Source organism: Pipistrellus hanaki, assembly GCF_964339955.1.
Source record: "Pipistrellus hanaki genome assembly, chromosome: 3".
In the NCBI taxonomy this organism is placed as follows: Eukaryota; Metazoa; Chordata; class Mammalia; order Chiroptera; family Vespertilionidae; genus Pipistrellus; species Pipistrellus hanaki.
Genome location: NC_140505.1, coordinates 158,330,264 through 158,358,109, shown reverse-complemented (window position 1 = coordinate 158,358,109; position 27,846 = coordinate 158,330,264). Strand labels below are relative to the sequence as shown.

General features: G+C 39.8%; 1 protein-coding gene across 1 annotated transcript in view; it reads left to right on the top strand.

Moving 5' to 3' along the window:
* Positions 1 to 9,297: 9,297 nt before the first annotated feature.
* Positions 9,298 to 27,846, top strand: part of IRAG2 (inositol 1,4,5-triphosphate receptor associated 2) — a gene marked incomplete at its 5' end in the record, with an annotated part of 85,825 nt that continues 67,276 nt past the window's right edge. Inside the window, 7 exons of the mRNA XM_084876214.1 lie at positions 9,298 to 9,865; positions 12,684 to 12,888; positions 16,511 to 16,590; positions 16,681 to 16,759; positions 18,340 to 18,501; positions 24,179 to 24,296; positions 26,254 to 26,304. Coding sequence (XP_084732340.1) covers positions 9,298 to 9,865; positions 12,684 to 12,888; positions 16,511 to 16,590; positions 16,681 to 16,759; positions 18,340 to 18,501; positions 24,179 to 24,296; positions 26,254 to 26,304 — 1,263 coding nt within the window. The remainder of the gene's footprint in view (positions 9,866 to 12,683; positions 12,889 to 16,510; positions 16,591 to 16,680; positions 16,760 to 18,339; positions 18,502 to 24,178; positions 24,297 to 26,253; positions 26,305 to 27,846) is intronic.

Sequence of the window (27,846 nt, the reverse complement as noted above, 5' to 3'; positions counted from 1 at the left end):
GGGGGTCAGGTGACCTTGCTTTATTTCCAGAGGGAAGCTCTGGAAGGACAACAGATGGTTTTCATTCAGAGATACATGCCTTGCTTTATTTTAAACTCCCTCCAAAACTATGTGGCCAAATTTCCTTTCACAGCATTCATTCTGTGTTCTTCCTTTTTGGAATGAAACTCATAGGTCACTATTATTCCCAATCCCTTTCTTTCTGGGACAGTATCTTTATGAAATTGGCTTCCTGAAGACACTACCTTTACTTATTCAAGGTTGATTAACAGAATGAAATTTAAAGGCAATGGTTTCTAGAATATAAGGACACTAGAGAGTACCTTATAAGACATACTGCATCTTACACAGAGCGGATTTGAGGGGGAGGGGGAAAATGTGTTATGCTTGGGCCCGTCTATACTAAAGGAAGGTTCCACCATCTGGTTTCCTTCTCATAGTGCCCCTCTCCCCCTCCAATCTATTCTTGGTTAGACGAAATGGTCTCTTGGATCAACCAGAGATTAATCCCAGAGATCTAGCTACTGGCTAATGTCTAACGACATCACAGATTGCATTAGAGAGAAGGGGCTGTGTCACACATATACTGTATGTGCTATTTACATGGTGTTAGAGAGTGGGAATTTTGAGCATGCTTCGAGAGGCTGTGGACTAGCACCAGATAGAGTTGTCAGTGCTGACACCAGGCCAGGCCTTGAGATACGGTCTCATGGCCCTTTCCCAGCACATAGGCCTTCTTTCACAGAACACTGTCAGCTTTCTGAAGAATGGGATGACCCTGTGAATAGCCTGGTCATCAATGGCATGATCCTGACGTAGCTTAGGAAAAACTGCTTTGTCTTGGGTTACTTGTTCTGCAAAAACAGGATGTGGTTAATGCACTTAAAAGAGGTCCTACACAAAGGGTCGCTGCTGCTCTCTGGTCTCCCTGCGTGGAGAATGGCAGAGCAGTCACCCGGCTAGTCGCTGGCCTGGCCGGGAGATAAAGGCTCTTTGCTTTTGCATCGGACTCAGCTCCCTGGTGGTCCTTGGGGATCTTGAAATCTGGGCATAACACATAGCATGCTTTAATTTTCTTGAAAGATTATTTTGAAGACTGTGGGGGGAGTCTTGTTATAATCACAGACAGCTGCTTTCAGGTCTGTCAATATAAGGGCCTCCTTCTGGTCAATATGCTGGCTTAAGGGGAAAAGACTTGCTAAGTGAACACACTGTTATCATCTCTATGTACAGTATACTCAAAAGCCAAAGTCCCATCTTGGGTTTCTTTTAGTGGAGTCTGCATGTTATCCCACATTAACCAAGCCTTTACAGAGCCTGTGTCGGAGTGGATAAGCTTTTTCAGTGGAGACTGAACCTTTCTGGCTTAAGTATTTTATTTTAACTAGAGGCTGGTGCATGAAAATTCATGCACTAGAAGGGGGTTCCCTCAGCCTGGTCTGCCCCCTCTCATAGTCCAGGAGCCCTCAGAGGCAGGAGGTGACCCGGCAATCAGGGGATGTGATCCCCATCACACTCTGCTGCTGCCACTGCTGGCAGCGCCAGCCTTGGCCGGGCCTGGTTACCTGGGCCTTGGGCGGCCCTGGGTGGCTGGGCAGTCACCATTCAAGCCTTGCCTCTGCCTCAGGCTGGTCGTGGGCAGCTCGGGAGCTGAGAGGACTAGGGGACTCCGGAGGCAGGCCCCTGAAGGGCTAGGGAGTCTGGGTGCTGCCATCTTGTGGCTGTGGGTGCCATCATCTTTGAGGGCAGGGCAGACAATTAGCACATTCCCTCATTATTGCCTTTGGATGCTGCCATCTTTGAGGGTGAGGCAGTCAATTAGCATATTCCCTCCTTATTGGATGTGGGCATCACCATCTTTGCAATGGTGTGATATCTTTATTAGATAGGATTACTAGAGGCTGGTGCATGAATTCATGCATGGGTGGGGTTCCTTGGCCTGGCGGGCGATTAGGGCCAAGGGTCCAATCAGGGATGGCCAGCTGAGGAAAGGGACCATGGGAGGTTGGCTGTGGGAGTGCACTGACCACCAGGGGGCAGCTCCTGCATTGAGTGTCTGCCCCCTGGTAGTCAGTATGCCATCATAGCAACCGATCCACTGGTTGTAATGGTGGTTTAGGCTTTTATATACATAGATTATTATTTATGTTGCTGTTGTTAATCCTCACCTGGGGATATTTTTTCCCATTGCTTTTAGAGAGAGTGGAAGAGAAGGAGGGAGAGTGAGAGAGAGAAACATGGATATAAGAGAAACACATCTATCAGCTGGCTCCTGCACTTGCCCCCAGCACTTGCCAGAGCAGGTGCAAGGAGTGGGGATATGTGCCTTTGATCACAGATCAAACCCAAGACTCTTTGGTGCAAAGTCTAACGCTCCAACCACTGAGCCACACCAGCCAGGGTGAGACTGAACCTTTCTGGCTGCCTGCCTAAGGCAGGTACCAGAGAAACCCACACTTGCAAGTGCTGTTCCCAGCAGAAAAGCTGAGGAAGGTGTTTTGTCAGAACAGTGCTTTCCAACCTTTTTCATCTCGTGGCACACAAACTACTAAAATCCTGCAGCACACCAGAATATATATTTTTTGTTGATCTGACAAAAAAAAAAAAAAAAAAAAAGTAATTTTGATTCATTTGCACAAGGCAGCTATTGTTGAGTTGGCTGTTGTCTTTTATTTGACAATCTAAAGAAGAAAAGGTCAGTGCCCCTGACCAAATAGTCGGGTATTGCATGTTTTACAGTTTTTGTGGCACACGCATTAAAAATCGCTGTGGTAGAATAAGCACGAGGCAATCAATCAGTAAATGATGGAATAAAATCTTCATTCAATTCATTGCAGAGCGATTCAAGTTATTCCTTTCACTGCTCTGAGAAACATCAGGTGTGAGGCAAGTGGTTGGAAAAGGAAGTAAGAGTCTAATTTACCAGACAGGTGACATCGTCTAGTGGATTCAGAATTTGAATATTATTTCTGGCTCTACCGCCAGCTTCCTTTATGACTAGGAGGGAAATCTCCCTGGGTGTTGCTAGTTTCGATATCTGTGTAGTGATAAGATCACAAGCATGGATGTGATAGCAATTCATTTGACGGGAAATCGAACAGAGCGAGACGAATGCAAGGAATGAGTTAGCTGGCCATCTCTGGCTGGGCACTGTTCTGTGCTTTAGAGGACATTAAATATCTGAGCGTATCAAGGGCGTTTCAGAAAGTGCATCACGCATGCGTGATCTCATTTCATTCCTGCACTAACCCAGGAGTCCTTCAGTGAGATGGATGCAATTTTGCCGATGAAGAAACTGAGGCACAGAGAGTTGAGTAACTTGTCTAAGGTCACAGAACTAGTGAGGGCAGGGCTGGGATTGTCAGTCAGGCTATTTCAATCCAGAGCCCAACTTTGAACTATTACAGCCCTCCCCTCTCACCTGTGACAGAAATGATGACCCACAGGAATGGGATCAGCTATAAGAGATCTTCTGAGCACCCTCGAAGGAGCGGCGAGACGGAAACTTAGGGGGGAAGTAGGAAAGCACCGAAGCGGGGGTCTGTGAAGCGTGTGATTAGGGACGGGAGTGGTCTGGCCGGAGGAGTCCCTGGCGTAGGAAGTAAAACTGCCAGTTGGAGAACAGGATTTCAGTTCCAGTTATGATGCTTTGAGCGGTGTGTTTACAGCCCTGATGCTGGTGGGGTTTTTCGTTTGTTTTGGGGCAGGTTTTATTTTGTTCTGTTTTTAAAATGTTTGTCCCAGCTGAACAGATTTTCATGGAATGGGCAATGGGATCATAGAAAATTCCATTCATTTCTGAATCTGTATGCTACCATCTACATATATATCTACAGTATATATCTATATAGCTATATCTATATATCTATATAGCTATATAGCTATATATCTATATATCTATATAATCTATATCTATGTCTATGTCTATGTCTATGTCTATGTCTATGTCTATATCTATATATCTATATCTATGTCTATATCTATGTCTATGTCTATGTCTATGTCTATGTCTATATCTATATCTATATCTATATCTATATCTATATCTATATCTATATCTACATCTATTTTATTACTACTCCACAACTTCCCAACTATCTCCAGGTTTCATCAGACTGTTCACCTAGTGCTGCCAAAACCACAAGTTGTATGTCACCCCCACCTCTGAGGTTTGTCCAGGCCTCTAGCTTTCCAAAATATTTCATCACTTAAAGCCCAGCTTGTGTCCCATCTATTTTTAAAGGCTTCTCAACCCACACTGAGCGCATTCTGTTCCAACTCCACATGGACCTTAGTGTACCACTCATGTACTTCTTTGCATAATTTATATATCTTGTCCCCCAAACCAGCCATGGTCCCACAAAAGGCAATGGTTAATAGCATTAATGTTTTAGAAACCATGCAACACCTGGCCCAATAGGAGTGTAAGACGTTTAACTTAAAAAATGACTTTTCCCTTCATCCCCATTAAAGAGTATATTCTGAGTGATCTTCAGTTCATTGTGATAGCCTCGGTGGGAGTGCCCCCAAATGGCATGGATGCACCCAAAGGAGGTCGTCCTCAATCCTCCCATGTGTCTTCCCTCACACCCATCTTCTCATGATCTTGGCTAAAATTAAAGAGGCAGGTGCAGCTCATCAGCAGCTTCTCTGTTCTCCAGCCTCGGCCTTTCACCTCACTCCACATAACCCTGCAGAAGTTAGCTCCGCCCACACCACCTGATTCCCACCCCCAGGCCTTCATTCCCCATGCCCAGTTTTCCGAAGATGGTTCTCTTGGCGTGCTGGTGAAGTGAAAATCAGGTGGTAAGTTTCCCCCAAAGGAAATAAATTTTGGTGGATACTGTCACCCTTGGTCATTTTATGGTGGAACAAGTCCTGCCCTAAACAGGGAGAAGCAGTCCCAGATGTAGCCTCTCTATTGTCTCCTGACTCCTAACCCAAGCTCAACATGCCTGTGGCAAGTGAGGTAAACCTCCCATATCAGTCTACGTTCCAAGTTCATTGGAATCTTGAAACAAATCTAGGAATAAAACCAAAACACTGAGAGAAATTGGGGAAAGTTGGGTGGCTGAAAGCCGATAAAGCTATGTTCCCCAGAAATGTATCTTTCCCCACAGGCAAATCCCGGAGTTGTTTCCAAAGGGGCTTTTATTTTATTTATTTTATTTTTAAAATATATTTTATTGATTTTTTACAGAGAGGAAGAGGGAGGGAGAGAGAGTTAGAAATATCGATGAGAGAGAAACATCAACCAGCTGCCTCCTGCACACCCCCCCACTGGGGATGTGCCCGCAACCAAGGTACATGCCCTTGACCGGAATCGAACCTGGGACCTTTCAGTCCGCAGGCTGACACTCTATCCACCGAGCCAAACTGGTTTCGGCTCCAAAAAGGCTTTTAGATAACTAAAGTCTTAAATTGTCATTTTCAGCCTTAATGGTATGGAATGTGTTAGTGGGAGCTGGTTATGTGGTTTTGACGGTAAGAATCTGGAAGCGCCTGAGTGCTTGGCGTCAGAGATTTAGGTATCATAGGTTTTTCTCCTGGTTTCTGAGAAGAAAAGCGGACCTCACAGAATAAGAACTGAAACAGAAGAACACAATCAGTTTTCAGAAGCATATGTGTGACTGTGCTATTTAAGGAATTGTTCCAATGTGAGATGCTTATAATAAGTCTGGTGTGACCCAGCCAAGGCGCTTACTATAACAAGGTGAAGGGGATGGTGGGAGGAGAGGGTTTCACTCTATACCAGCTTGCATTTATTAGTAATCAAAAAGGGTTGCAGATGGCAGCCTCGCTGGGCATTGCTTAATCTGGAACTTGTGGTTTGCAAATCATTCTAACAGCTGCTATCATCTCTCCTACAGAAGGCAGGAAAAAGTAAGTGTTATTAGTTTATCACATTAAATTCAAGTCGCAAAGATGGTGTACTTTGGCAAATGTAAAACACACTGGCTAAGTAGAAAGCCATGCTGTGCTCTCCCACTGGGCTAGCTATAGACCAGTTTCCTGGGAACATCTCAGTGAACAGATGTTTCTTCTTATGTGAAGAGTTTGCTGGCACTTAATTGCTAGCAACGGGCTCTTTTGGCAAAAGGAATCCCTTGGTTACCTATAAATATATACACAGGCATACCTGGTTTTCTTTTTAAAAAAATTTTTTATTGATTTTTTACAGAGAAGAAGGGAGAGGGATAGAGAGTAAGAAACATCATCAATCAGATGTCTCCTGCACACCTCTTGCACACCTCCTACTGGGGACGTGCCTATAACCAAGGTATATGCCCTTGACCGGAATCAAAGATAGGACCTGATGCTCTATCCATTGAGCCAAACCGGTTAGGGCAATACCTGGTTTTCTTACGCTTTGCCTCATTGCACTTCTCGGATGTTGTGTTTTGTTTTGTTTTTACAAATTAAAGGCAAAACCCTCCACCAGCAAAAAGATTATGACTTCCTTTGTGGCGGTGGTGTGGAACTGAACTCACAATATCTTCAAGGTATGCCTGTGCACAGTTACATATTTTTTTTTTTATTACATACATTGATTAAGGGTTTTGCCTTAATTAAATCACCAAGTGGAATTCATTTAGGTGAAAGTTTTGCCTGAATTTCCTAATTAAAAATTGAATGATTGTTCAAGTAAATGACCTAATTTAAAGTTTGTAAGTTCAATGTTTAAGAAACAACTGTTAGTAAAGGGAGAGCATTGTAAATGGCTGGTAAAAGAAATATGATAATATCGTCAACATAACTTTTTTTTTTTTTTTTAGTTCGAGTTTGATTCAGGCTTTTCAAAGATCTTTTTGAATCTGCTGACTTTTTCAAGGATTCTATTTTTTTCTATATCTGTCTATATCATATGTTTTTCTTTGCAAAGAAACTCAGCAATTTTTTTAGTGAATGAAGGCTATGGGTGTTGAAAAATGCAATGATCTTATGTTTGTCTGTAAATTCCTAAAAAAATATGAAATGTTGTCTATACTGTATACACATAGTGAATTTATTCTAACCTATTGACTACCTCTTAGGAAGTCAGGACAAATGTAGATTTCTATAAGTTTCCAAGAGTGCAGAACTCTTAGAGGTTAATGTTGAATGCGGCAGTTACATCACAGGTGGAAATGGGATATGTATTGAGTAGCCTAAGTTTAGGTAAGAAACAATTCAAACTTGTTTTATGCTGCCATGCACCAGAGAGTTTTCATTATTGCTTTGCGGCTTTTAGTTATTACTTTATAGTTTTATATCAGGGAGATGGTTGAAAATTATTGATTCAAGAGCTTTTACTGCAACAACAAGGCAATTCAGGCAATAATAACAACATAACTCCAATTGTAGAAATTAGAATGAGTCATAGTTCAATCAGTAGGATAAGTCATATTAAGTAGGTGAAAAATTGGTTTGGATAATCTCTAACATTCTTTTATATTACATTTAGCTGATGGGAATCCAGATGGGATTTATGGATCTACTTTTTAATTTTCTGTCTATAACCATGGATTTAGCGAACAATATGTATAGCACAGTGCATGACACATAATAGATGCCCTCAATTTTTTTCTGTCTTCACTGTCAAACCAGAATAACCCCCTCTTATATGTTCTCATAGTCCCTGGCACCTTTCTTTCCCAGTGTGCAATTATTTATCTGCAGGCTTTTGGGTTGCTAGATTTAGATAACAAAATATAAGATATGCAGTGAAATTTTAATTTCAGATGAACAACAAATAATTTTTCCATATAAGTTTTTCCTATGCAACTTTTGTGATATACTTATGATAAAAGAATAGCCATTGTTTATTTGAAATTCAAATTTTATTGGGCATCCTGGATTTAATTTGGCGATCCTGCTGACTTACTTGCTCATATCTGCATCTCCCACAGAGTACAAGTTTTAGGAGAGCATTTGCTCATCGTTGTACCTCCAGTATCTGCATAGGGTTTTGCACTCTTTATATACTAAATAAGTATTGGTTGAATGCCTAGAGGGATGAGTGATAGAGAGTGCCACCGAGATTCAAGAACTTAAAAATAAGAATCCTTGCCATTGAGGTTTCTACAAGTGTATCATCTCTACGTAGCAACTATTGAATCAACTACTGGTAAAATGGATAAATAAGGAGGAAATTTCTTTAAAAGAGAAACTCCACGCAACTGATTCTGCTGGTACAATTATAATACCTTTCAGTTTTTAATTTCCAGTGAGTATTTTTTTCCAGACAGTTATTGCACAAATCAAGGTAGACTTGTATTTTTAAGTGTTAGGCTTATTGCAGCTAATCTAAAACTAAAACTGAAAAAGAGGCCTGGACAGGACAGACAGATGTTTCCAGGCCCTATATGGAGAAGGTAGCACAAATTTTGAAATTTTTATCTTCACATTGTACTTATATGACTCCCACAAATGTTCTGCTCTATATTAGAAAAAGCAAAACAAGTGAATCTTGTAAAGTTCTGTTAGCTCATGAGTGTACTCTTTATAAGGTTTAGTTTATAAACTATGGAGCAGATTCACTTAGGTGAGTTATGGAAGTTCAGAAAACAGATGGTAGGAAAAAAATGCCTTGGAAAAGCAAATAGATATGTGTGTCCTATATGCTAGGAACACTTTTAAAAAATTATCTTTATTGTTAAGAGTATTACAGATGTTCCTCCTGTCCTCTTCGCACTGACCCTCTCCACCCTACCCCCAACGCAGTCTTCACTGCACTATTGTCTGTGTCCATGGTTATACATACATGCATATAAGTGTTTTTGTTTAATCTCTTCCTATTCCCCACCCCTTCTCTCTGAGATTTATCAGTCTGTACCATGCTTCGTGGTTTCTGGATCTACACTAAGTGGTCAGATTATTATGATCTCTGAACGCATAATAATCTGGCCACTCAGTGTATATCCTATATAATAAAAGGCTAATATGCAAATTGTCCCCTTGACCAGTTCAACCAGCAGGCAGGCCGGCCAATTGCCCATGTTCCCTCCCCCTGGCCAGGCTGGCCAGACCCCACCCATGCATGAATTCATGCACTGGAGCCTCTAATATATATGTTATACATAATATGTTAACTGTTAATATTTTCTAGAAATTTGAGTGCCGAAGTTGAACTCATGGAAAGTTGTTTAAAGCAACTGTTTAAGGACAGTTATTTAAAGATGTCTTGATCCCTCCAAAGCTGACTTAAGAATAAGTAGCCCATCGCTAAACTGTAGTTAGCAATACTGACTTTAAGACATATGTCTGCTTCTGCCTGTACTTTAGCCATTTCGTCCACAGAAGGCGAGGATGTCAGCGATGGCCTCTGGGGTGAAGGGCAGTGAGAGGCGCCATAACCCAGTGGAGAGCATCTGTAGGAAAATCAGAGCCATCCAAAAGAGGGAAGAGCTTTCCAATCAGAGTCAACAGATGATCAAGTACCAATCCGGCAGTTTTGATAGGCCACAGGATAACAGCAGGAAGGATTTTGAAGGGATACTAAAGAAAACGACTGCTGCTCACATTCTTACACCCAACACGCACTTCTCAGCTTCTGAGAAAGAAGATGTGCTCATCTCATCTCCCCAAACAGGGTCTCCGAGAACCCCATCCATCTCTCAGCTCAGCTCCCCTGAGAATGCAACCTACTCCACCCTCAAAAGTTCTGAAAACGTCTCAAGGCTATCACAGAGCTCTCAGAATGACCTATCACTGGCATCACAGACCAGAAGGCAGAAATCCTTCTCTAACAAGGATTTGAATTACTATGGGAGCGAAAATCACTTTAGTATCTTAAAACTTGACTTTGATTCCATCTCTGGTCAAAGCTCTGAAATTTTTACTCCTCGGGACTCAGTGGTAAAAAAATTGTCTCTGAATGAAGATGGTAAATATTCACCTTTTAATGTTCTTTCAATAAAACAACATATTGCTTTTAGGATACCTAAACTAAAACACACACACACACACACACACACACCCCAATTCACATTATTAAAGCTTGGATAGAAACATCTATCTTTCCCTATTTAATTTTTTTTCTGTCTAAAAAGAAGATTTTATATGTAAATTGTATTTTCTATGATTTCAAGTGAAAACCTCATACAAATTCTAGGTTGTATTTATAATCATAATTGTTGGTATTTCTCTACTGACCTGAAAACAAACTTTCTCCAGGGCAAATGAGAATGTCATGATGGGAATACATAGAGCCAGGGGAGTGAAAATTCATATAGTTCCCATGTGCCTTGCTAAAAACTAGCATTTTAGCATTTTAAAAGTAACTAATTAATTAATTTAGTTAGTTATTTTGTGAGAATAAAACATGTAAAAAGAAAGTGTGGATTCCTGGTACAGCCAATAAGTCAGGCCAGAGGGGAATGTAAACTTTGCAGGCCAATTTCAATAGAAATTTCTGGAACTCTGCTTAGGGCAGTGGTTCTCAACCTTTCTAATGCTGCTACTCTTTTAATACAGTTCCTCATGTTGTGGTGACCCCCTAACCATTAAATAAATTTCATTGCTACTTCATAACTGTAATTTTGCTACTGTTATGAATTGCGACCCACAGAATGAGAACTGCTGCTGTAGATCCTAAGACCATCGGAAAACACAGATATTTACATTACAATTCATTAACAGTAGCAAAATTACAGTTATTAAAGGACTGAGGCAATAGAGAGGTTGAGAATCACTGGCTTAGGGCAGTGGTCGGCAAACTGTGGCTCATGAGCCACATGTGGCTTTCGAGCCGCGAGCGGCGGTTTGCAGCTCTGTTGACTGAATTTGCCTCACTGACTAGACTCTCAATTCCAATAATTACAGGCTATTGTTGTTCCTTGTGATTAAGCCCTAGGGCAGTGGTGAGCAAACTCATTAGTTAACGGAGCCAAATATCAACAGTACAACGATTGAAATTTCTTTTTGAGAGCCAAATTTTTTAAACTTAAGCTATATAGGTAGGTATTAACTTAATTAGGGTGCTCCTAAACTGGCCTTTGCTAAAAACTAAAGGGGCCAAAGAGCTGCATGTGACTCAAGAGCCGCAGTTTGCCAACCAGGGCCCTAGGAGATCGCTTACAGAATCCATTATATGAAAGGCATTGAAAAACAAAATAGTGAAAAAGCAGTGTAAAGTGACACACATTCTGTATAGCTAAGTTTCTTCTTTCCCTCTACTTTTCTATTTGTTATACTACTTGCTTTTTCACAGAGTACTTTTAATATTACAAAAAAAACAACAACCTCATTTCCCTCTCATTCATCTCTCATTTTATCCTACTTTTAGAAAACAAAAAAGAAAAAGGGAATAATAGACCTTACAAGTCCACTCTTTTGCCTGGCCTATTTAAGTAACCAGTACTATGTGTTGCTGTTTATTTAAATGTTTTCTTTATTAAAATTTTTTTAAAAAAATAGTTAATCATTGTAGCCCAGAAAAGCATTTTTGGATTTCATCTAATATGATGGCAACCAGACACAGATGATTAACAGGCATTAATAGGACCCGTGAAGAGTTCTTCACACGTGTTTTTCATGCATGTGACACAAACTGCAGCGGTAAGTTGAAAATTACCTGCTGAAATGTTTGTGGTTTTCCTCAAGTCCTTGTACTTTCTATTGTGAGAGAAAGGGAAATGGCTTACCTGTGGTGCCCTGTGGACCTGTCTCCACACACGGGGTGGCTGCAACCTAATTTGAGAGTAAGATGGCTATTTAGGTATTGGTTGTGTCTTTATAATTTCTTTGTGTGTTTTTTGCATGTTTTACCAGTGTTTTGAATTATTTTATTGAGCTTATCAACTAATTACAAGCTCCAATTATTGATGGAACTAATGACATGTCATAGGTGTTGCCACAGAAGAAATACTTCATAATGTATAAAACCACATACACATTTAGCTCAAAATTTTTAATTTTAGATTTTCACTTCTGCTTTCTTAAAATATCTGCAAGTAATTTTTAGTACATGAATGATTCATACTCATTGTAGAAAATTTAATAGTATGTAAATAAGCAAAAAGGAAGGGAAAAACCATCAGTAGTCCTATTTCCTTAAGTGACCATTGTTAGTGATTTGTTTTAAAACCTTCAACCATTTCCTCTTTCAGTATTGTTTTGTTTTATTTGGAATATATTTATACTAGATGCCCGGTGTACAAAATTCATGTGTGTGTGTGTCCCTCAGCCCAGCCTGCACCACCTCCAATCTGGGTCATCCCTCTCACAATCCAGGACTGCTGGCTCCCAACCACTCACCTGCCTGCCTGCCTGATTGCCTCTAATGGCTTCTACCTGCCAGTCTGATCACCTCCTAACTGCTCCCCTGCCAGCCTGGTTGCCCCAATTTGCCCTCCCCTGCTGGCCTGGTCACCCCTAACTGCCCTCCCTGCCAGCTTGGTCACTCCTAACTGCCCTCCCTTGCCAGCCTGGTAGCACCTAACTATCCACCCCTGCAGGCCTGGTTACCTTCAACTGCCCTCCCCTGCTGGCCTGGTCCCCCCCAACTGCCCTCTCTGCAGCCTGGTTGCTCCCAACTGCCCTCTCCTGCTGGCCTAGTTGCCCCTAACTGCCCTCCCCTGCTGGCCATCTTGCAGCAGCCATCTTGTATGTTGGAGTGATGGTCAATCTGCATATTAACTCTTTATTATATAAGATACTCTTATCCCATATTTCAAAACTAATATGCCTTTTCTCTTCCTAAGGCTCAATAAGAATTGTCAAAGTAATAGATTACCTCAGACAAATAACTAGTCAAGATTCTAAAGATGGTGGCTTTGCGGAGCTATGGAACATGCTTGATCCTGACAGGAGAGGCCTGCATGTGGATCTGGAAACTTTCCATGCCATCATGAAAGAATGGATGGCTTGCCATAGAATCAAATGGCCCTCAGCTGAAAACATTTTCAGGTTGTTTTAACAACTTATTACAATCACTGTTTTCTTTGTGGATGGAAATATTGTGATCTGGTGCTTCTCACACTTGAGCATGCATTGAAATCACCTGAACAATCTTGTACCTGATTGCTGGCCAATGCCCCTACCCCATCCCTGGCATGATTCAGTAGGTCTGGGGTGAAGCCTGATAATTTGCATTTCTGTGTTTCCTGGTGATGCTGATGATGGGCACTCTTTGAGAACCTACTATGTTAACTATGTTATTTTTGATAATATTTATTTTTTGTGATTAGGGGGCAGCACATATTGTGTTCTCAAAAAGAATTGAGCTGACATAGGAGTCAAGCAAATTACTGATAATGACTACCAAATCTCCAAATGCACTTACACTCAGAGTGAACATCCTTTTGAGGTCAGTAGGGTTGTTTAGGCAGTAAGTGTAATTTAGAAGCCTTAGATATAGGGACTCTAAAGGGAAAAGAAAAATATAGTGGGAGAGAAAAAAATTATGAAGAATGACACCATGATCTCAGATGCTCCTGATGGATACTGGAGAAGAGTCACCTTCTTCACAGGAAATTCCTGTGGCTTTTACTCAGCCACCAAACGTTAGCTATCAGCTGATAGGTACTAGGGATTTGCTTAAAGAAAACTTCAAACTCAGAGAGTGGTAAAACTTGCTAGATTTCACATAAGGTTAAGATGTATCGATGACTTAAGACAGTGGTCGGCAAACTGCGGCTTGCAAGTCACATGTGGCTCATGAGCCGTGGTTTGCCACTCTGTTGACTAATGACTTTGCTGACCATTGCCTTAGGGAAAAAACTTAAAAAAAAAACATTTTAATTTACTAATGTCTTTAATCTGAAGTCAAAACTTCTGGGTAAGGATAATGCCTTACAGCAGTGGTTGGCAAACTCAGTTAACAGAGCAGCAAACTGCAGTTTGCGTGCCGCAGTTTGCCAACCACTGACTTAAGAAAAGATTACCAAAAGTGGTGTTTGACATATGTGAGTTAATCATGAAAGGAAGATAAATATATAAAAACTAGAGGCCCGGTGCACAAAATGCATGCATGGGAAGGGGGCTCCCTTAGCTCGGTTTGCACTCTCTCCAATCTGGAAGCCCTCAAGACCTCTGGCTCCTAACCGCTCACCTGTCTGCCAGCCTGATCCCCCTAACTGCTCTCTCCTGCTGGCCTGATTCCCCTAATTGCTCTCCCCTGCATGCCTGATCACCTCTAACAGCCTCCGCCTCTAACATCCTCTGCCTTGGCCCTGCCAGCATGGCTTTGTTGGGAAGGATTTCCAGAAGAACATCTGGAAGTTCATCTGGAAGATGTCCAGTCTAATTAGCATATTACTCTTTTATTAATATGGATGCCACCTTGTCCTAAAAATGCAGGTTGTTCCCAAGTTTTCCTATCGTGGAAGGGGAGCTTGCAGTAACATCCTGGGTTCTGACCAGGGCTTATGTGCTTGTGCTTTATCACAGCAGATGTGATTCCTAGTAGAAGACTCTTAGACATACCTTGAATATTTCTATCGAATTCACCAAATCATCATCCAAAAATGTTGAACCATTTTAAAATCCCACCATCAACCATGCATGTGCCGTCCGTCCCACTTCGATGCCAATATCATTGATTTCTCCCTAGAAGCTTCCCTACCATCAGCCAGGATTGCTTGGTACTTGAGCCAGCCTCATTGTTCAGCTGGGGACTTGACTTCCTCAGATAGAATTAGGGGGAGGAAAATAGCTTTCCTCTACCTTTCTGAGTTCTTAGTGGAGGCCCTTGTAATGAAAGACAGATCACCAAGAGAAAAACAAAAGGTCATTAACATGTGTACCTTGTGTATATGTGGGAGATCTCAGGGAAAAATGAGTAACTCCTCAAGATGGCTTAGAATGCAGATTTATATACCTTCTTCCTAGGGAAAGGGGACGGGAGATATAGGCCTCTTAGAGTAGTGTAAATGATATTTAGGAAAGATGAATGGTGGTGGAGGGAAATAGTTTGTAACAAAGTTTGGGTGTGATGTCAACTTCTACTCTCCTGTCCTGTGACAGGAGTCAGTTTTCTCTGCCTGATGACACTTCTCCCATCCAGGGGACCTATGACATTTAAGCTCCTTTTGGGGGTCCGATTTTAGGCAGATCAGGAGACTTCAGTGATAGCCTCTGCATGCATTTGCTGTTTTTCAAGTATCTGCAGCTCAAGATCATCAATATAATAACACAGCAAATGTTGGGGTGGCAAGTTCTCTGACTTTTAGAATAAACCCAACAAAAGCTTGCTTCCTCTCTTAGATGATTTGCCACAGTAGCATTATTCCCTGGAGTCAGTATTCTGACTAGACCTTCCTGGCAGTTGTCATAACATACCCTGTGCTTGTAGAAAGGTGTGGGCCACATCACTAAATAAACCAGGGCCAGTTTTCTCAACTTGTGGAAATAGAGATAAAGTTATGATAGTTTATCTCCCTTTCTACAGGTTTTTTGTAGGTTTATGTCTCCTCTGCCCCCACTCCCTCCCACCCCCCAGCAGTCCTACCAACATGGTGGGAGGTCTTGGGGCTGCTGGCTACTGGTCTCCCTGCAGGTTTGTGTCCCTGATCAAGTCCCTGCAGCCCCAGTGCCACCATGGGGGAGTTTTGGGGCTGCTGAGTGCTGGCCACCTGGCCATTATGGACATGGCCAATTTGTTGGGTCATTTGCATATTCACTCCTATTGGCTGGTGAATATGCAAATGATGATCAATTTGCATCTTTCTCTTTTATTAGTGTAGATATCTAATCTTACTAGTAATCAAAGAAATGCAAATAAAGACATTTTCTCCCATTGATTTAGCAAAGCTGTAAAAGAATCACTCTCATGTTGTCAGAGCAGGTGGAGAATTAAGCACATCCTCATACATTGTTGGTAGTAGTGCAGGTTGGTATAGTTTTTTTTAATGAGCAATTTAGAAATGCATATAAACCCTTAAAATATGTGATATGTTCAAGCTAGTAATGTAAATTTAAGAAAAAAAACCAATTATGTACTCTAATATATGTGTAGAATGCTGTTTTTGATAGTGATAAATATAAGCAACCTAAATATTTAAAAACAGAGTTGAACAAATAAATTATAATAGTTTCATACTCTACAATTTTAATCACTCAGAATTATGATTAGATAAATATTTGACAAGAGAAATATTCATATATATGCATGTATTTCAAGTAATAGGCAGTTAATTCATGTATGCAGTATAATCCCATATTTGTAAAAAAAAAAAATATGCATAGGAAAAAGTTGAAAAGAATATATTCCAAAATCATATTTTCCATGATGGTTTTAACTTTTCTCTTTTTTGTGTGAATTTTCTTATTTTCTTTTCCATGTTAAATTAAAAGATTATGGAAGGTGAAAGGAATGAATGCTTTACATTTCTTTTTCTATTACCCTATTTAAGCACCTTTTAGTTACTGAATAGAGTTTTTAAAATCCAGAAACAAACACCTGAATAGGAAAGTACAGAGTACATCTGAAAAGGTAGCTAAGCTTTGTTCTGGCAAAGAATGCTAGTTCATTGGTTTTAGTTGTTGTTGTTTTGTTGTTGTTGTTGTTTGTTTGTTTTTTTGCCTACAGTGAGGGAGTAAATAGTGGACCAGGAAGCAGCATGAATGATTCTGCTCTTGACCAGGACAGAATAAAATCAGGGAGAGCACGTATGTATGGGCTTTCTTGCGATTGTTCTGCCACTTTCTTGTGGTTTGGAGAAGTGGGTTTTTCATTAATCTCTCTTGTATGTGTTTCAGTTAAGATGCTCACAGATATAACGGAGTCTGCATCAGGGAACTTCGAGGCTTTGGGCGGAGACATGTCTAGAGGAATCTTGTAAGCATTCTTAGCGGTAATGCTTTCTCACGTGCCCCAAGATTTATTATTTATTTTATAGATTTATGTATTTTACTTATGATGAAGTCACTTAGCCCTTTTTGTGTGTGTGGCAGTGCTGCCATCATTTATTTTTAACTATTAACTATTCTATTTTAATTGCATTAGAACTAGTAAAACTAGTTCTGATATGAGACATAAATGAACATTTCCTCACTTATGAAACCCTTCTCCTTCATTGATATCATGTGTTTTCCATGGAAAACAAGTCTCATTTGAAGTAGAGTTATGACATTGACCTTAAGCTCTTTAGTGGGTTATTTTAAAAAATATATTTATTGTAGAAAGTATTAAATATGTCTCACTCCCTCCCCCGCCCCCCACTGATCCCTTCTAGCCCAACCCCATCCCCTGCCCCAGGCCTTCACCACCCTATTGTCTGTATCCATGGGTTATGCATATATGCATACAACTTCTTTGGTTGAGGATTTATTTTTTTATTATTGTTTAAGGTATTACAAATAGTAGTACATATGTCTCCCCTTTATTCCCCCATTGACCTCTCCCCCCGCCCCTGGCTTCTCCTACCCCCCAGCACTTGCCATCACCCCCATCCCCCGAATGTCTTGTGTCTATTGGTTGTGCTTATATGCATACATATAAGTCCTTCAGTTGATCTCTTACCCCTTCAACCCTCCCCTGCCTTCCTGCTATAGTTTGACAGTCTGTTTGATGCTTCTTTGCCTCTATTTTTGTTCAACAGTTTATAATGTTTTTTATATTCCACAAATGAGTGAGATCATGTGGTAAGGTACTATTTTTAAAGCACATCTTAAAAAGAAAAGCTGTTTTTTGGCTAAATGTGTTTTTAGATATTAGGGAGAGATGATGCTGTCTCTCCCTTAGTTTATCTTTGCCACTTCAGATTTCATCATGCAAAAGGTGGTTTAAAACCCTTCTACCCAAACTTTGCTAAGACCTGTGGTAAGATAGCAAAGAAGAAGAGGAGACCTGGGACTCCATGAAATATGCAATCCAAACTTTCACGGGATTTATGATCTAATATTGATGGTGAGAGATACACCCGCAAACATTAAAAAGCTGTAGAAAATATTAGGGAACATGAACATTAAGTTGAGAGGAACAAATACAAATGTAAAACTCCAGGAACTATTTCTTAGTTAAAGGCCTATTAAAATCTGCCATGATCCCTTGACTGAGAGAGTAATATGTCCATTTATTTCAAGATCTTCCATAACATAGGTAAAAATAGGAACTCGCCAGTGTATATGGATACAAAAGTTGGGAGTGAAGTGGAAAGAAATAAACAAAAACTGTGCAAGTTGACTTGACGACTGGCAGATGATGCATACTTGACAATTTTAGACTAATCTTTGATGCTATAAGGGATGCTTGAATGAATATTTATTGTATAAATAAACTCAATTAATGAGGATAGAAGATGATAAAGTAGAAAATCTTGCAGGAATATTTAAGCCTTTAGGGCTTAACTCTATGCCTTATTTTGGTTGGAAGGCATTAGACATGTTGAAGATTATCTATTCTCTTTATTTCCTCAGCAGAGAGATGTCTGGCTTGATTACCTATGTAGAAGAGCTGCATTTCAACAAGCAGAAATTGGAGGAGGAAAATAATCAGTTCAAGTTGGCATTGGAAGCCTTGGAAGAAGCTAACAGCAGGTTATCGGAGGACTGTACTGAACTGCGCCTGCAGATAAAAAGGTGAGCCCGTGAGGAGTACTGCTGTGGGGTGCAGCATGCTGGCATTTTTACTTTAAAAAATTTGCTTTTTATTGATATATAGTTTCCATAGCACAGAATTTACCGATTGAAACTGTGCAATTCAGTGTTTGTTTTTTGGTATATTCACAAATAGTGCAACCATCATCATGATCTAATTCCAGAACAAAAAGATCTAATTCCTCACAAAAGAAATCCCATATGAAATAGCAGTCACTCCCCAGTACCCGCTTCAATCTGTACCTTGCAACTACTAGTCTATTTTCTGTCTCCATGGATTTGCCTTTTCTAGTTATTTCATATAGATGGGATCAGACATGTCCTTTGTGACTGGCTCCTTTCACTTAGCATAATGTTTTCAAGGTTCATCCATGTTGTAGCCTATACCAGTACTTCATTCCTTTCCTATGGGTGAAAAACCATCCACGGTATGGATATATGCCATTTTGTTTATTCATTTTTCAGAGGATGGACTCTGGGGTTATTTCCACTTTTGACTCTCATGAACATTGCTGCTATGAACATCTGTGCACCGGTTTTTGTGTGGACATGTTTTTAGTTCTTTGGGGTCTATACCTAGGAGTGGACTTGCTGGGTAGTAACCTATAGTTGGCATTTTGAGGAGCTGACAAACCGTTCTCCAAAGCATCTGTACCATTTTATTTTTCCATGAGCCATTTCTGTCAGTTCTTTTCCTGCGATGATGTTCTCTAAGTCACTCAAGGTCGAGTTCTCTATGGAACATCATTATACCAAAGGGCCAGGTGTGGACCTATCCTAAGAAGTTCTGTGGTTTTGTTGCACCCTTATTCTATGCTAAGTATTAGGAGAGATTTGTTGATGAGTTAGATTTAAAACGTGCCCTCAGGGTACCATTACTCTAGAGCAGTGGTCGGCAAAATGTGGCTCTTTGGCCCCTTGAGTGTGGCTCTTCCGCAAAATACCATAGCCTGGGTGAGCCTATTTTGAAGAAGTGGCATTAGAAGAAGTTTAAGTTTTAAAAAAAAAAATTGGCTCTCAAAAGAAATTTCAATCATTGTACGGTTGATATTTGGCTCTGTTGACTTATGAGTTTGCCGACCACTGCCCCAGAGGGATGATAAGAAAGTTCCTGACCTTCACTTAAGTTGGAAGGGCCTAAGGCACCTAGGAGACGAACCAGATAGTGTCCTACACTGGTGAAGTGGGTTGCAGGAAGATGCTTGAGCATCAGAAAAAAAACAACAGGTTCTCACGGATTGTGTTTAAGATGCAGGTGCTAATATTCTGAACAGAAAGTTTTAAGTTAACTTTAAAATACGGTAGAGCATTTTGACCATGGACACATATCCTCATAATTTTTTGACCAGCCATTCCAGCTTCCAAACCAAAGTATAAATGTTAAAAATATGCTTACCTCAGGCTCTTTCCATTCCACATTTGATTTATGTATTATTTATGTGAAATATAAGAATTTAAAGTTGATTTTAAAAACAACTATACATTGGGTGAACGTGTCGTTTAGGGCTTTTGGTTGTATCACGTTTCTTTACTGCTGACTCTAGTTAATTGAAGCAGTAAAGAAATGTGTTAGAAGGAAACTAGGTTCTTCACAGAAGGACAGAAAGGCTTGAGAATCAAGATGAGCATCGAGAATGCCAATGTCGACAAAATTAAACTTTTTGTCCTTCACTTTTCTCCTTCCCCTAATCCTTCAGAAAGGGCCTCTGTTTCCTTTCAGCACTCACAGTCTATTTTTGATATTGTATGGGTGTCTTGTTGTAGTATATTTTATCTTCGATATGAACTGTCCCTTGTTCACAGGAGGAACTTAATCTCACCCACCCTGGTTACCCCAGTGCTTAGGAGAATGTCTGCCACAAATAGCTCTCCCATCCTTACAGTTGCCTGCCTGCAAGCCAGAAATCTTTGTCTCCTTTTTCTTCCTCAGCCTTCACTTCTAAATCAAATAGCAAGGCCTATTCAATGGACCTATTTTATGTCTCTCAAACAGATTGACTTCTTTTCATTCCTATATCTGCCACTTAGTTCAAGTCAGCATTACCTTTCTCCTGGATCATGACAGCAACCTCCTGATTAGGTTCCTTGCCTTTTCCAAAAGTGTCAGACCTAGAGGAATGAATGCTCTTCCTAAAGGCCCGTCTGACTACTTTATGCCTCTGCCCTAAACACTGCAATGGAGCCCTGACATATTCAGGATAAAAATCTAAATTCTTTCATCTAGTTTGCAATGCCTTTCATGGTGGAGCCTCTGTTGCCTTATTTCTACTTTTCATTTTCCACTCTATGTTCTAACAATATCTATCTGCTTGCAGCCCCCCAGTGAGCTTCTGTTCTCTTCCTTCTTCCCTCTTCTTTTTTCTCGTGATCTGAACTATCTGCCTTTAACACAATGTCTGCAGAAACTTGGGTTCATTCAACATTGGTTCTAGTCACACTGTGTTGTAATGATGATTGCCTGTTTACCCCACTAGACCATACATTCCAGGAGGGTAGAGTTCTCATGACTGGGTTTACTTTTTTCTTCTCTAGTATCTTAGCATAATGCCTGGTACAGAGTTGGAGCTCAATAAATACATGTTGAATGACCAGTGTAATTCTTTAACAAGGCACACATTGTACCTTCTTTGAGACCCTGCTCAGAAAACAGTTTATAACCTAGTGGGAGCACAACTAGGTAATTCCATGACATGGATGACCATAATATATTTAATAAGCTTTCTTAGTTGGACATTTAACTAAGTTTTTAGTGCTTTGTTACTGTAAATGATGCTATGATAAACCTTTAAAATAAAATACAAGGTGTCCCAAAAAATGTATACTATTGTAGTACATACTTTGAATGGTTATAAAGTCAGTGTTTATTAACATACAGTTCATTTTCAAAATTTAAAATAATCTACAAAAATGGAGAGAATCCAAGATGGCTGCTCGGGTAGGCAACTAGCCGCAGCCGCACACAACAATTTTAATAAATACAACTAAAATATAAAATGGACATTACCCAGAACTACAGGAAAGTCGACTGACTGGAAATCCTACAACAAGAAGCAAGGAGAAAACCAGAAGGAAGCACGGAGGAGCTGTAAAAGCCTAAGGTACGGAGACACGCGGCGCACGCGGAGAGGACGGAGCCGGAGAGGAGGGAGGCCGAGTGCCTGGCGGGCGTTCCCAAGCGGGAAGGAGAGAAAACTCCGACTGTGCTGGGCCCCCGACTGCTCTGAACCCCAGTTCTGGGCCAGACCCCGGGGACTCAGGCTCAGCCATAGGGAGCTGGGCTGTAAGTCGGAACCCCGGGGTAGCGGAGAAAGGAGGTCCCGGAGGCGCGCACACTGCCCCCAGAGAAGGGACGGCCGGCTGTGCCGCGGGATTGCCCTGACGGGAAGGAGACTGGGGCTCCAGACTGCTGTGAACGCCACCTCCAACTCCACTTCCAACTGAACTGAACCCCAGTTTCGGGCCCATTGCGGGAGAGCTTACACTGTTTGGTAGCAGGCGAAAATCGAGGGCACCTTTCAGAGGCGCTTGCAACAAGTACTGAAGAACCCTGAGTCTCAGGAGTCGCATAGGGTGGGGCTGACGGAAGCCGAGGCTGTAGGCTCCACCCTGAAACGCCGCCCCATCAGGAAAGCTGCCTGCGAAAATGCTTAAACCAAATAGATCACAAACGAAAGAAATGGAGGACAAAAAGCGACTGGATATAGAGTTCAAAACCACACTTATAGGGTTTTTCAAGAGACTCCTAGAAAAGGCCGATAAAATAAATGAGACCTATGAGGATATGAAAAGGGATCAACAAGAAATGCTAAGGGATCAACAAGAAATAAAGAATACATTGTCTGAAATAAAAAATATTCTACAGAGTCCTAAAAACAGAAGGGAAGATCGCAAGAATCAAGTCAAAGATTTGGAACATAAAGAGCCAGAAGACACTCCTCCACAGAAGCTAGAAGGCAAGAGAATCCAGAAAATTGAAGATAATGTAAGAAACCTCTGGGACAACTTCAAACGATCCAACATCAGAATCATGGGGGTCCCAGAAGATGAGAGAGAGCAAGATATCGAAAACATACTGAAAGAAATAGTGACAGAAAACTTCCCCCACCTGGGGAAAGAATTGGACTTACAAGTCCAGGAAGCACACAGAACTCCAAATAAGAGGAATCCAAAGAGGACCACACCAAGACAAATCATAATTAAGATTCCAAGAGCAAAGGACAAAGAGAGAATATTAAAAGCAGCAAGAGCTAAGCAGGTGGTTACCTATAAAGGAGCACCTATACGATTGTCAGCTGATTTCTCAACAGAAACCATGCAGGCCAGAAGGGAATGGCAAGAAATATTCAAGGTGATGAATAGCAAGAACCTACAGCCAAAAATACTCTACCCAGCAAAGCTATCACTCAGAATCGAAGGTCAGATAAAGAGCTTCACTAATAAAAAAAAAGCTAAAGGAGTTCATCACCACCAAACCAGAATTATATGAATTGCTGAAGGGGGTTCTTTCAGAAGAGAAAGTAAATAAAGATAAAAATATGAACAACAAATACGTAACTATCAACAAGTGAATCTAAAAACCAAGGAAATTAAAAAAAAAAATCTGATGAACAATATTAACTGTTGAATATAATAGAATCAGAGGTATGGAAGGGGAGTGAATTGATGATTCTTGGGGAAAAGGGGACAGGGGAATGTGGGAAGAGACTGAACATAAACTGTGCACCTATGGATGAGGACAATGGGGGTTGGGGAAAGGGCAGAGGGTGGGGTGGGAAGGGGGCGGAAAAGGAACACTTGTAATAATATGAACAATAAAAATTTATTTAAAAATAAAAAATAAAAAAAAATAAAAATAAAATAATCTACAAAAATGAATAACTTTTTTTGTCAATGCCTGTTCTCAAACTGATGACCATTCTGATCCAGGCACTGCTGATAATGCAAAGCAATGGAATTGCAAACATCAAGAACCATTTCATTTGGTATTTGTGCCCCCCCAATTCATCGACTGTTGTTGGTTTTGTACTGTAAACTTTATCTTTTATGTATCCCCATTTTTAAAAAAGTCTAGTGGCACTTTAGGATACATTTTCTTTGTTCAAAGCTTAGTTTGGCTTCACCCATTATTTCAAATTAGTTAAACTTGAAAAGGAGTGAAAAGTGAGTTATCAGCTATTGAAGTGTGTATACGTTTCAGTAGTCATCTCCTTGACTAGTGTTCATCTGTACAAGGGCAGGGCTTTGTCTCTTTTGTCTACCATCACGAGCCCTTTGCAGGGTACAGCACCTAGAACATGCTATTATTGAATAAATATTTGTGGAATTGCACTAACCATTATTACATATTTTAGTAGAGGAAAGAACTGTGGGATTCAGCCAATGAGGATTTCAAAGGGAGTCTCCAAATCTTTATCTTTGGGAATATGTTTTTATTTTCCTTCTATCACTTTCCCTCCACCATCCTGCTCCCCAATCCCTTTCTTTACCAAAGACTATAAAAGATAGTGGGTATATTTTTACTATTGGTGGCATCTGGTTTACATTTTCAGTGGGTTTTCAACTTGGATCTAAAAATAGTCCTTGGTTTTTCTTAGCATGTTTGACAGTTACACTTGAGGTTTTGCTCATTGCCTTCTTTTTCCCACCCCCACTTCCACAGTGCCCACCAGGCTATTATGAGAACAAATCTGTTACAAGAAGAACTAGAGGAACTGAAAACTAGTATGAGTGCTTCAGAAGAGCAGAAGACCACAATTGTAGCCGAGAACAAACAATTAGTAAGTCATCCAAGTTCCTTGAAACACCAGGAGGGTTTATTTTGAGGCAAAAGTCAGCCAATAGTCTGATAAATGAATAAGGTAACACCTTAGAAAAGTTAAGGCAAGTAGGATGGAAACCTGTATTTTCCTTTTCAACCAAGATTAAAGTTTTTTACAAATTGCTCAGTCATATTCACAATGGTTTGTGAAGATCTAGAAGATCTCCAGAATGCCTCCTGAAATTAATAGGTGAATTCATAAATACCTAATACCAAAATCGACTTGAATTTTTTTTTTTAATTCTCCGTCAAACTTTCAATTTTTTCTCAGTTAAAAAGAAAAAAGATCAATTTTCTCAATACTTCCAGATTACTAAGAAGCTCCATAAATCACTCCTTATACTAAATAAGTACAGGCTTGTAATTTTTAGAGTAAATTGCTATTTAGACTAAGCTTTAACTCAACAGAGAAGTACATAATCATTTTTATTGAAAATGTTAATCTTTAATAATATATTCCAGCAGTAGTATTCTAGCATTGCTAATGATGGTGGTGTCAGCTGAAAGTCATTCGGACTTATTCATTTTTAGGTCTGTAATTAATCAAGAGATGGGCTCCAGGTCTGTGTCAGTCACTTGTGACCTCCCACAACCAACACAGCTTAGCTTAGTTTAAATAGGAAAATGTGAAACTAGACTCACTGAATGTCAGGTGACTCTGCAACTCTCTATGAGTGCACTACAGGGAATACTCGATTTGGGCCAATGAAGAACTTTTATCTGGAGGCAATGTTCAGAAATTATCACCAGCCTACCCTTGAAAATCAGAGGGCCAGCAGTCAAGTCCTGACTCCTGGGGCTGTGTAACTTCAGACAAACTAACCTCTTTAAGCCTCAGTGTCCTCAGACCCTAGAGCTGAGAAAGTTATAAAAGTTAATATATGAAAATCATGTAATGTTCTCTTTCCTCCTAGGACTGGGAAGTACTAGCTATTATTAAAAGTAAGGAGTCCTAGGTATACAATCCTAATTCTTTGCATTTTATAGTGTTTAAAAATTTTAAATAATTTTGAATATTTCAATGGTCATCATAGAAATCCATTGAGGTAGAAACAGAAGTACCTATTTTTTCATGTAAAAATTAATAGAAATATAGGTAAAGTCAGAAATGTTTTGATTATTCAAAGTCAATTGTCTAATAAATGATAAGCTAGAATCAAACTCAGGTCTTCTAATTCCAATTATGTGTGTGTGTGTGGGGGGGAGTGTTCCTTCATTCTTGTACCAATGACAACCTAGTTTGACATGCTTTCCTTTTTTTATATTTAAAGGTAATTCCTAGTTACTCTATAAAAATAAGGAAATGCATATTAACAACAAAAAAATCTCACTAAATTCTTATCCTACCATATCAAATAATCCTACCATACTAATTAGTATTTATCCTACCATACTAATATGTTTATTATTAATATTTTAGTATTTATTTTGTCCCGGAATACTTTTTTTCTTCTGAGGGTTCTAAATTTGGGGCTCTTAATTTAAATATATTTTTAATAATCATATGTTATGGTAATGTTGACTATGGGAATATCAACAGCTTCAAGTGGAAAGCTAGATCTCTTTGAGATTCCAAAGTGCTGTTTAAATAGATGAGTTCACATTACCTGTCATAAGTGGATGGCGTTAGTTGCAGGAAAAGAAGCCACGTGCTTCCTTTTTGGTTTTTAGTCTTTCCTTTCTAATGTCACAGATTAAGTCAAGAAGAAGAATGACTTCTCACAGATCCCAAGAAACTGTTAGCCAAAGACTTAAGTCCATGTTGAAAGTATTTTCAGGCGAGGCTCATTTGTAATATGTCAATGCCATGTTTAAAACTAATAAAGGGAAAGAATGTCAATAATCTTGGAGGTAAATATGTGGTATTTTCAAAACTTCTAAAATATTTTTAAATTACTTCTCTTTTAATGAATCAGGAGGCAGAAAACCGGGCTCTGATTCTTAAGATTCGGACTCTTCAAGAGGAGGTATGTTGAAATCATTAAACATGGGCACACATAAACTTATTGAATCAGTCACTCATGGGTCCTGACCCTGGGTTAAATAGAAATTATGTGAGTATTCAAACTCCTGTGGGCCAAAAACCAGGTTGCTTTGTCAAAGGACAAATGAGAGAGAGTGGATAAGATTTTCATGTCTGGACAGAAGTATCTTATTACCTTTGTATATATCCATGGAAGAAATGAGGTTTTAAACATTCAGATTTAAGTCGAAGTGAAATTAACCCATCTAAAAACTATACAAATCAAGAAAAAAAGTGTAGAAATTATCTAATATCTTTCTGTTATTATTCTACTGAACTAGGTGGCAAATGTCTTGAATCTAAGACCCAGATCTTAAATTCACTGAAAGTCTGACCTTGGAAAAAACATTTATCTTTTTTGAGTTAATAATACCTATTCCTTCAGTTATTTTATAGATTAAGATAATGCATGTGAACCCCTTTGTTTAATTATAGTGTACCTCATATATGATAGGAAATATTAGTAAAATTTCTAAAAAATGAATAATTCTATGCAATATATATTTTTAAGCAACAGAATTAAAGCAATGAAAGAATGGGTAACAAAGCTACTAGTAAGTTACTGTTTTGGAGAGAAATTTTATGTAGGTACATTTTGAATGGCAAGTGTTATGCACATTTTAAAATTGGGGCTTTATAAAAGTTTATTAGTTATTAAACTACGATGAACAATCTGGAGAGTTAACGAAAATATGGACCAAGTAAACATTAAAAGATTTCTTGGTGGATTAAAAAAAAAAAACAACTAAAGATTGAAAAGAAACCCTACATTAGATTCAGACATGGTATAGCTACAAAAACTAGTACTTTACAGTTAAGCTCCCAAGGTAAGATGCTTTTCTCCTCATATATAAGATGGTTGATTAGCATCAAAGAATTGTACCAAAGCCAGTTTAGAATTAAGATGGGAGGAAGGAGATTTGGAACCCTTCACAGCATTGCAATGACTGATTTCCATTAGAAAAGGCACATCAATGTCACTGCTAGCTAAGATTCCTTTAGGAGGCAAAAATCTGATGCATTGTGAAGAGTGACAGCACAATGGTTTGGGTATTCACATTCATTAATCCATTCATTCATTCATTCATTCATTCATTCAACACATATTCTTTGGAATACCTCTGTGTGCTAGGCACCATTCTAGATGCCCAGGAGACAAACTTAAGCAAAATAGCCCATGTGGAGCTAGCATGATAGATGGTGACTAGTGCTGTGGAGAAAAGAAAAGTGAAAACAGAATTGTGGGAGAGTACAATTTAAACTAGCGTACTTAGGATAAAAGGAGCACTGTGAAGTTAATCATTTGGCTACACATTGGAAAGGAGGTTTATCTGTGGAAGAACATTCCAGGCAGAAGAAATGGCCAGCTCAAGGACCTCAGGCTGTGGCATGCCTGCTGTTATTGAGGGACAGCAAGACCAATATGGCTAGACCAGAGGAAATAAGTAGCAAGAAGTGTGGCAGAGAGCTGCCTGGAGCCAAACCC